Raw genomic sequence first — 10,521 nt, 5'->3', positions numbered from 1 at the left:
TAATTTAATTTCTAAAAATAAAAATATAACTTTAAACTTGTTTGCCCATAAAAGAGATGACCAAATAATAAAATGAAAGGTATCTATGAATAAAAGTGACAGAAAAAGAACACCTTTGTACCCCGAAAAGACCATACATCTACAAGGCGTTGTCAATTATTGAAAGATATGTGAAGGCTAAAATTGTACTTTTAACTTCGTATACAAAAATTAAAACAAAGCATAACTAGTTCCAAATTTATTTTAGAACGAATAACCAAATTGGTCTTTGTTAGAACTAACATATTGTGGACACAAGTGTTACATTGTTGGCTATATGGTTTCATTTTGTTGCATTACTGGTCCTTCACACCTTAAATTTGACTTTAAAAATATTACCTCTTTAGAAATGGTCGATATTCACTTGTACCAAAATAATGTTCAAGGACCATTTGTGTAATTATATGTATTAGCCTTAAATCCATATCCATAATTATTATAATAATGTTCACCTTTGTTCATTCCCGCCTTACCGACGCCTACGCCAGACACCGTTTCTATAATTCTCCATTTCATGGACACCTCATATAATAATAATAAATAAATAAATAAAAAGGTTATTAACTATTTAAAAAAAGAAATCAGGTAAGTTGTACATAAAAGTGAAAGTAAAAGAAGAATGAGCAGATTGGACAAGTTGATCAAACTAAGGGAGTAGATTGAAAATGTTTAGGGTTTATTTGTTAGCATCAAAGTTTTAAATAAGGTAAGGAATGGACTTGATGACAAAGTCAAAGTAAGTCATGATAAGTCTTGATGAGCCATTGGTGTCTAGATGTTTTTCTAGACGTGACTAGTTTATATTTATATTAAATAAGATAAATTATATAAATATTGAATTTTATCAAATATATCAAATTTTTAGAAGTTTTATATTAATATTTAATATAATTCGATTATTTTAGGCCCGATAAAAAAACGAAAAAAAAAAAAAAAACTGCAACGTGAAAAAAAAAAACTTGTGACATAACGTGATAAGGCGCGTCTTGACACGTTATTTGGTCGTTACACTTAACAAACCCGCTTTAGATGTTTTTGTAACGTCTATACCACGTCTCGCGCCATGGCACGCCATTACGTGCTTTTTAGAACCATGGTTTGCATGACGATGGATAGGGGCAAAACCTAAGCTTTAGAAGTTAAATGAATATACTAAATTTATTAGTGGTCAAAATAAAAACATAAAGGCCAAAGATATTGATGTTTTCATATATATATATATATATATATATATATATATATATATATATATATATATATATATATATATATATATATATATATATATATATATATATATATATAACCTTCAAACAAGAACAATTATGAAATTAAGAATGCAAAAACCAAAAAGAATGTTGACCATCCATTTTGAAATACTATTTTTAACGAATTTATTTGAAATACCTTAAGAATTGTAGTTTTCAATTTTTTATAAATGACCATTAACAATGATGATATTTTTTTGTTAAAAATAAGAATTCTTTTTTTTTTATTATATGTATTAATTACATGTGATTAAATCGTAACCTCACGTTTTAGATTTTATCATTATTATCATTTAAAACTCCCTCAAATATATATATATATATATATATATATATATATATATATATATATATATATATATATATATATATATATATATATATATATATATATATATATATAGAGAGAGAGAGAGAGAGAGAGAGAATGTTAAGTTATGTAATGAGGAATTCGTGAGCACATGAAAAATAATCCAAAAAAAAAATTTTCAAATTCAATAACATCACATGAACTTAAACAACTTAGTTAGGTCGGGCATAAGTTATAAAAAAAACAGAAAAAAAAAAACTTAAAATAATATATATTTTTTAATTTGTACATATTTTGTTATTATGTTGTTTTTTTCGTTCATATTTGTCCCCCTTCAACTTGTTTAATTGTATATATCCACTCCTTATGACCGACTATTACAAGTAGATCGGAAAAAATAATTTAATAAGATAATATATTTCTCACTTTTTTGTTTTTGTATACATTCAGTACTTATAAATGGTTTCTTTATATTTTTTCTTACAACATAGTACATAGGACAATCATTAATGATGTGTTTGGGTTGTTCATGCTTATTGTCATTAGGACCTCGATTGTTTGGTGCTTAAGCCTTGTGTTTTGCACGTCGTAGCTTTTTCATACGATCTTAGATTTTAACGATCTTTATATCCACACTTTCGTATTTGAGTCTACTATAATTTTCGTTTAAATTACACCCGTTAAAAATTAACATATTTTTTACTTACGATTTTATAAAAAAAACGTTCATATATACATGCCTAAAGAACACATGTATATACAGATCGTAACTAAAAATATATTATTTTTTAACATACATAATTTAAACAAAAGTTTTAGTAGAGTTAAATACGAACACATGGATATAAATATTATTAAAATCTAAGATTGTATGAAGAAGTTACGACATTCAGAATACAAAACTTAATCAACCAAGCAGTTAGGTCGTGGTGACCATAAGCATCAACACCTTTGAACACCTTATTAATGATTGTTCCATATGGAATACCGTGAGAAAAAATATAAAAAAACAGGCTATAAGTACTAAATGTGTACAAAAACAACAATAACTTATTTTGCAACAATAAAATATTAACGACTAAATTTGGAAAAAAAAATATTAAAAACTAAATATATACAAAGTGATAAATATATTATCCTATTAAGTCTTTTTTTTTTTTGTTTACCTAATGTAGTTGGTTATAAGGACTGAATGTATACAATTACACAAGTTGAATGAATAAAAATGGACGGAAAAAAAGTTTACTGACCAAATATGTACAAATAGAAAAATATATTACCTTTTTAAATCATTATCCCACAAAAACACAAATAACAAAACCAAAAAAATCAACACACTAGTAAAATGGAGCTTAGAAATGTTTGAATCTTCAACTTATTGGATCATAAAACATAAGAACATTAATGAAATAGTAATTTAAAGCAAACAATTGTTGGAATGCATCCAACAGAGAAAAATAAAAATTCAACACAGTCATCCATGTCTTTGTTTATAATAGTCTCGGATTGATTCTTTTGATAGTAAAATGGGAGGTAGGCGAAACATTTTTCGTGAACTTATTTCGATAAATTCATTTTTAGCTTTTTAGAAACTCTATTCATTGTTGATAAACTCTACTCCTAAACTCTATTTCTTATAGTAGAGAACCCTTAAGCAAGACATGTGTAGGAAACAAATGGTAAATACAAAATTATTCAGGAATGTACAATAATATGTTCGGAATAAACCTTTTTTTTGCTATGTCATTTGCAGAAAATCTTTATATCATTTATGCCTCACCCATTTTCTAACACGTAAGAGTTTCCTACAAAAAGGTTATTTTTTAAAACTGAGAACAAATTTAGGATTATTGTTAGCAAACTTGTATTTTTCGTATATTAGATAATCAAATAGTTATATGGTAAAATTTAATGGTTAATGTAATTTCTAGATGTCTATTTTTATAATGTTATAGTTATTTACATTTGAATGAACTTCGAATGTATTATATCTTACAAATCCCAAGAGAATTCTCCACTCTCATAAGCATTCACTATTTAATTATATTTAAATAAATTACACCAAACCTTAAAAAATTGTTTTCATTAAGGTTGTTTGGGTCAACATAAAGTCAAACCACGAAACATACTTGAGGAGGGAAACGTCTAACACTTTCAACCAAATACTGATGAGAGTCACGATCTTTAGCAACTAACTCTCCTAAAACTGGAATAACTGAGAATGAGTAGTAATCATACATTTATCAAAAAGAAAAGAAAAAAATAATAATAATAAAAAGGGGAAACATAAATATTTATAAAACTATATCATTAGTGTAGAATAATTTAATAAAGTACTAATATTATAAAAGGCCTAAATTTTTAACGTGTAATTGAAAAAAACTTTAATATATATTTTTTATTGCTATGACTATAACTTTCTAGCAGAATTATCATTCTAACCCATTTAATGAGTTTCATTCTTAATTTTGTTAACTCTTTTGCAAAATTAGCCCTAAAAAGTTCAAATTTGGTCCATGAGGTTTGCAAAAAATTACGCCAAATGGTGTTTTAACTTTATTTTTTGTTTTTTATATACTTTATTTATTTTCATTTTTTAACTTTATTTTTCAACAATTTGATTTTTTCCCCCTTCTTACCTTTTGTTTTCTATTTTTTTAGTATATATATAGAGTATATTAGAGTATTTTTTTTAGTTTTTTTTTTCATATTTCTTTTTGTATTAAATTTTAATTTTTGTCTTTTAATTTTTTTAATTTTTTTCTTATTTTTTATCCAATTATTTGTTTTTATTTTTTAATATTTGTAACTTTTTATTGACCCTTTTTAATAAATGTAAAATGTATTAATATATTAGAGTATATTACAATTTTGATAAGTTATAGTTTTTGTAATTTTTTTATTTTTATTTAAGTAAAAAAATAGTTATGTTTATATTTGTAATTTCGGTCCAACTTTTTTTTTTGTTCTTTAGAGCTATTATATTTATGTTATGAAAAATGAAAATTAAAAAAAATTAGCTTGTTTATTGAGAATTAGTGTTTCAATGTATAATATAACTTGCAAATTAAATCATATTTCTATATATGATATCAATAGTTTGAATTCAAGATAATATTTCAATTTGATAATAGACTAAAAGAAAGAACAAAAAAAAAATAATCGTCGGTCTCTATAAAAAAAACTTGTTATAGTAATTTATATTTAATTCAAGTTCGTTTACTTGAATCAAAATAAATAAAAACATTAGAAAAACCACAAATAACGTATACAAAAAACGAAAAACAAAATTAAAAAACCATGTGATGTAATTTTTTACAAACATGAGGGACAAAATTTGAATTTTTTAGGACTGATTTTGCAAAAAAGTTAATCATAAAATTCGTTAAGTGGGCTAGAATGATAATTCTGCGAGAAAAATTATGGCCATAGCAATTATAAAAAAAATACTAGGATTTTTTTGAATTACGCGTTAAAAATTTAGGGTTTTATAATATTAATCCTTTAATAAACAAAGAGTAATACAAACAGTTGCTTGAAAACTGGAGCTTCAACACGGCTGAGTTCAAGACAAAGGAATCTCCCTCCTTTCTTGAGGACCCTGATTGAAAAATAAATAAATATTTGTAAAACTATAAATTTTTTATCAAAGAAATACAAAAAGTAATACCTATATGCTTCAGCAAGAACTTTTTCTATGTGTGTAACATTCCTAATACCAAAAGCAATATATAAAATCTAAGCTTCTTCTTGACAAGAAAATTACGGTTTTACCCCTTGAGAAGAGTTAGTTACCTCTTTGTTGGGCTCGTTTTTTTACCAACATCCAACATATTTGGATTAATATCACAAACATCACCTGTATAAACAAAGAGTGATTGAACCCTCTGAGTTCTGACTAGAAGCAAATCAAATGACCATTTTACCCTTCTGTCGTGAAGTGATATGCCAGATCACAAATGATTGTCTATTTGAGAATTGTTATAATTTCACGAGTGTTGTATAAACAAAAAGTGATTCTTTTTGGACTAAATAAATCTTCTGAGTTCTGACTATGAGCAAATGACTATTTTACCCTTTTGTCGTGAAGTGATATGCCAAATCACGAATGACTGTTTATTTGAGAATTGTTATAATTTCACGAGTGTTGTATAAACAAAGAGTGATTCTTTTTGGACTAAATAAACCTGCTGAGTTCCGACTATGAGCAAATGACTATTTTACCCTTTTGTCGTGCAGGGATATGCTAAATCACAAATGACTGTTTATTTGAGAATTGTTATAATTTCACGAGTGTTGTATAAACAAAGAGTGATTCTTTTTGGATTAAATAAACCTGCTGAGTTCCGACTATGAGCAAATGACTATTTTACCCTTTTGTCGTGCAGTGATATGCTAAATCACAAATGACTGTTTATTTGAGAATTGTTATAATTTCATGAGTGTTGTATAAACAAAGAGTGATTCTTTTTGGACTAAATAAACCTGCTGAGTTCCGACTATGAGCAAATGACTATTTTACCCTTTTGTCGTGCAGTGATATGCCAAATCACGAATGACTGTTTATTTGAGAATTGTTATGGATTGAATTTGTAAATGGAAAAAAATTATGAAAGTTTTTGGCGTCTTATTTTGTGGTTTAGAGAGTGAAAATATACAAAAGGGGATGATTTAGGTAAAGGGTAATAAGGTAAAAAGGAAGATGTTGAGAGAAACTAACCTTGGTGAAGACATTGCCAACCATTTGCCTTTTTTCTTCTTCATTTACTTCTTTAAATCCTGCATGAAGTACAATTAGGACACCAATAATCATTATAAAAAAATAAAAATAATAATAACATATTTAATCAGAAATTATAAATAAGGAGTTAAGGACGTTATTTAAAATCTATAAAAGTCAACAAACAGATGTTGACTTTGGATACTTTTAACATAAAAATCCATACTTGAAAGTTTCTTGAAAAGAAATATAAATCAAATTAAGCATATGATTATAACAATTACTTGAACAGAAAACGTTCTGCACTTGAAAATCCATATTCAACATAAACTTATAAAACAAAATGCAAAACATTTTATTTTTTTTATTTAACCATTTAAAAAACATATCTACAAAGTCAAACACAAACAAAACAAAATCAGTATAAAATGAGAATCGCCTTATTACTCTGTTTTGTGATTTAATATCATAAATGAAATAAGGATTAAATACATGTTTTCCTTTCATATACCTCTAAATTTGTATCTTTAAACTTAACATAGTCTTTATTTCACTATGTTATAGAAAACAACAATGTCATTAAAAACTCATTAAAAATAACAATTTCATAGAAAATTAATATAGTTATAACCTTTATCATGTTACGATTACTAACAAACTATTAAAAACAACACTCGAGAGACAATCAACATTAATTTTTTATTGTATTAACTCCTGCAGAAAATAAATGTTTTGACATTCTTGGTTTTAATTACCAGCTAAGAAAAACACATCAAGGATACTATACTGATAAGCAACTGCATTTTCCATGTTCAAGAATAGTATACACATCATGTATCACATATGAACAGAAAACAAGGAGCAAATCAGTAGCAGTAGCAGCATTAAAGAAATCGACTAAAATCAGTTGTATATTTGATAATAACATCAAAGAAATCGACCAACGTCAAAGCTAAAGAAACGCCCAACTGAGATCCTTTAAGGATATTTGCTAATAACACTAGCATCAATTGATAATAACATCAAAGAAATCGATAACATCAAAAGGAATTTCTGTAAACTGTAAAACGCAAAAAGGAAAAGGAAGAAAGCAGAAAAAAAAGGAAGAAAAATGGAACCTGGGGTGTGACGGTGTAGCTGTGGCAATCGATGGTCTCCGGCCGGTGGCTTCACAGGATTGGCGACGGCATACGGTGGCGAGCAGGGGAGGGGGTGCGACGTGAAAGCAGACGTTAGAGAGGCAGACGCGATGTTGGAATGGAGAAGCGTAACGAATAAAGGTAAGGTTTTACTTTTAAAAGGGCATATTGGTCAATTCCCAAATCAGGCTAAAAAAATATTTTTGATAGGTTAGATAGGAGAATAAAGTTCTAATATTTGAGGTAAATCTATGATTTAATCTCTAATTAAATTTTGTTTACGAAAAAAAAAAAAAAGAAACAGAATACTGGCTAAAATTTTAGAATAACCTTTTTTGTCCGGTTTCACAGATCTAACATTTATCTCATATTTTTTCGTTAATCCGTCAAACTATTGAGACTTTTCTGAAGATTACGTTATTTTTAACCAATAACTAAAATATTTCGATTTTTCTTAAGATTATTCTTGAGCCAATGTATGTTGTTATTATTAACAATCATTTATAAATATAACACATCTTTTTATTATATATATAAAAAAAATACAATTATTGCTAATTTCTAAGAATAAAAATGAGGTTAAGTACCCTCCCCCATATTGTTAATTGACAACAACAACATCTCTTTGTTCCTCTTATATACAGGTGTCATGGTGAAATGCAGTATATGGGTGTTCTTGTTAGTTGGGTGGGTAGTTAGGTTAAAGAACATAAGAGTAACATCAATATCATAGGAACACCTATAAACTGCATCTCATCATGACACTCATAATGATGCATAAGAGGAACGTAGAAAGTTTGAAGTTGTCAGCAAGCAATATGAGAGGGGGTGACTTAGGGGTTGTTTGGTAGGATCTGAATTTTTAAGAGATCTGAATTTCTAAGAGGGTCTGAAATTTTAAGAGTTGAATGTTTAACATGCTGTTTGGTTGGGACCTCTAAATTGTTGTGCTAAATTATTAAAATGACCATTTTACCCTTCTGTTTTATTTTTTATTGAATTCAACTTTTTGTTTAGAAAGTAACCTAATAAATTTCTTAAATATGTATTAAAAAAATATAAACACCATATAAAATCAAAATTTAGCATAAATCAAAATTAAACACAAATCCAAATCAAACATAAATATTTTTAAATCCACAAAATCATACTAAAATCCAAATAAAATCCTACAAATTTAATTTGACCCCAATTGATTCGCAATCTGGTCACGCAAATTATCCATGTATTCATTGCCTTGTGAACCCCATTCCATATTGTGTACGTTTTGGTCATCATTCTCACCCCCTTGTGCTTGAGCATTGTTCTCCTCGAACGCCATAAATAACTCATTTGAATATCACATTTCCTTATGAAATTGTGGACTGCAAAACAAGCAACGACTATATCTCTTTGCATTGAAAAAGGAAAAGGAGTCATTCGCTTTAGGATTGGGAATCTCGTCTTCAAAACACCGTAAGCACGTTCAATAACATTTCTGAGTTACGCATGTGCATGATTGAATTTTTCTTCCTTAGTTAACGCACGTCGCCGTCGATAATCGGCTAACCAATACCTCGTGTTGCAGTAAGGAGTCATAAATCCACGAGTGTTGGTGTATGCAACATCGCAAAGGTAATATTTATCTATACACATGAGTGAAGGAAGTATTATATATAGAAATTTAAAATCGTATTTTAGAATAAATTTAAAAAGAATTACAAACCTGGAGGAGGAAACGGAAAGCTTGAAGTCGGGTTACATGAAACTTCTTTCAAAACTCGCGAATCATGTGTTATACCCTCCCAACCGACCCATACGAATGTGAATATCATATTAAAATCACAAATTCCTAAAACATTTTGAAAGCATTCACCTTTTCCTCTTCCCATGTAGCGAGTTTGTTGATCAGCAAACACGACTGCATGTACAAGAGTTCCATCTAACGCACATATTGCTCCAAGAAAGATTTCTTTTAGCCTACGATGTCTCTCTGAGGAATTCATAGTTGCATTAGAATTCGTTGGAACTATAACTTCTTTTGCAAAAATCATCATTGCATTTAGCACCTCATGAAAGCATCTATGAACTATTTCTGTGGAGTGTTAAAACCTTCGTTTGATAATCCTGAACTGTTTATTATGTACTATAGTTGTCAATAACATAGCCATCTTTTCTTCAACGCGTATATTCCTACTACTTTGCAACCAACTGCTTCGTCTAAAATGATTTCATAAAAGTACATACGCTTCACGTGAAAGACGCATCAGCACATGACATTGTGTAGAAGTTCCATGTAACAATTCTTGTGTATGTTGATGACCGCTCATTTCCGAATCATTATCAATTGCCCTTCCAATTCTATTGGATGCTAGATTCAACCAATAGCAACATAGTAAAATGAAAAATGCAATTTCTTCATCCGAATCCATAAGCAATCTGTTATTTTGAAAATACATAACAATTATATTAACAACATATAACATAAAAATTCATCCAAAACATTAAGTCATTCATGTCATATAAATATCTATTAATCCAAAACATCAAGTCATTCATGTAATATTAAAATCTAGTTCAAACCAAAGATCAAGTAATCCAAAAAAAACCATCTAGTTCAAACCAAACATCTAGTTATCCAAAAAAAACCATCAAAACATTCAAAACATCTACTTAGAGAAACATTCCATAATGTACTCTAACTCTTGACCCAATTCTCACAAATAGTTGGATCAGTGGTTAATCACAAGTGCCTCTTATCCGCACCTTCACCAAAAAGAGCAACAACAGTATTGTATCTTGGATCAGATATTCCCCATCCTAACTTCTCCAACTTTTCCATACATGCACCCAAATTTGAAGAAGCATGCTTTTCCACAAATATTTTAGCAACTGTGGCAATATCTTCCCCGATTTCAAGCAATCTTGAATTCTAGGGGTGAGCAAACCCGAACCAAGAAACCGAGAAACCGACGAAACCGAAACCGAAAAAACCGAAACCGAATCAAAACTGACGGTGTGGGTTTTAAATTTGTAAAAACCGACTTTCCGGGTTCGGTTTCGGTT

The 10,521-nt window shown here is 28.4% G+C and overlaps 2 protein-coding genes across 5 annotated transcripts; both read right to left on the bottom strand.

Moving 5' to 3' along the window:
* Positions 1-3,511: 3,511 nt before the first annotated feature.
* On the bottom strand, positions 3,512-7,781 carry LOC111896340 (uncharacterized). Of its 4 annotated transcripts, none has more exons than XM_042901477.2 (5): positions 7,456-7,781; positions 6,338-6,396; positions 5,413-5,476; positions 5,147-5,218; positions 3,512-3,832 (listed from the first exon to the last, which is right to left on the bottom strand). In XM_042901477.2, exons 2-5 carry the CDS (start codon positions 6,359-6,361, stop codon positions 3,729-3,731), a joined length of 264 nt encoding a protein of 87 aa, XP_042757411.1. In that variant the 5' UTR covers positions 6,362-6,396; positions 7,456-7,781; the 3' UTR covers positions 3,512-3,728. The 4 variants fall into 4 exon arrangements, 2 of the variants coding, with proteins under 2 accessions (XP_042757411.1, XP_042757412.1); XM_042901478.2 differs by having other exon boundaries at positions 3,512-3,823; XR_006191012.2 differs by lacking the exon at positions 3,512-3,832 and adding an exon at positions 5,288-5,329 and having other exon boundaries at positions 5,053-5,218; positions 7,456-7,780.
* Positions 7,782-8,958: 1,177 nt separating this feature from the next.
* Positions 8,959-9,512, bottom strand: LOC111896339 (uncharacterized). The gene is made up of 2 exons (XM_023892345.1): positions 9,182-9,512; positions 8,959-9,101 (listed from the first exon to the last, which is right to left on the bottom strand). The coding sequence occupies exons 1-2, from the start codon at positions 9,510-9,512 to the stop codon at positions 8,959-8,961; spliced, it is 474 nt and encodes a 157-aa protein (XP_023748113.1).
* Positions 9,513-10,521: the final 1,009 nt, after the last annotated feature.

This window comes from Lactuca sativa, chromosome 4 (genome assembly GCF_002870075.4).
Source record: "Lactuca sativa cultivar Salinas chromosome 4, Lsat_Salinas_v11, whole genome shotgun sequence".
Lineage (NCBI taxonomy): Eukaryota > Viridiplantae > Streptophyta > Magnoliopsida > Asterales > Asteraceae > Lactuca > Lactuca sativa.
The sequence above is the reverse complement of the archived record's forward strand: the minus strand, read 5'-3'. Positions and strand labels throughout refer to the sequence as shown.

Excerpts from the sequence above, each read along its gene's own strand:
- LOC111896340 (XM_042901477.2), bottom strand. The coding sequence starts at position 6,361 with ATGGTTGGCAATGTCTTCACCAAG. Across the intron at positions 5,477-6,337 it reads TTGGCAATGTCTTCACCAAG|GTGATGTTTGTGATATTAAT; the intron begins GTTAGTTTCTCT and ends TTGTTTATACAG. Across the intron at positions 3,833-5,146 it reads GCTCCAGTTTTCAAGCAACT|TTATTCCAGTTTTAGGAGAG; the intron begins GTTTGTATTACT and ends ACTCATTCTCAG.
- LOC111896339 (XM_023892345.1), bottom strand. The coding sequence starts at position 9,512 with ATGATGATTTTTGCAAAAGAAGTTATAGTTCCAACGAATTCTAATGCA. Across the intron at positions 9,102-9,181 it reads CTTTCCGTTTCCTCCTCCAG|ATAAATATTACCTTTGCGAT; the intron begins GTTTGTAATTCT and ends TCATGTGTATAG.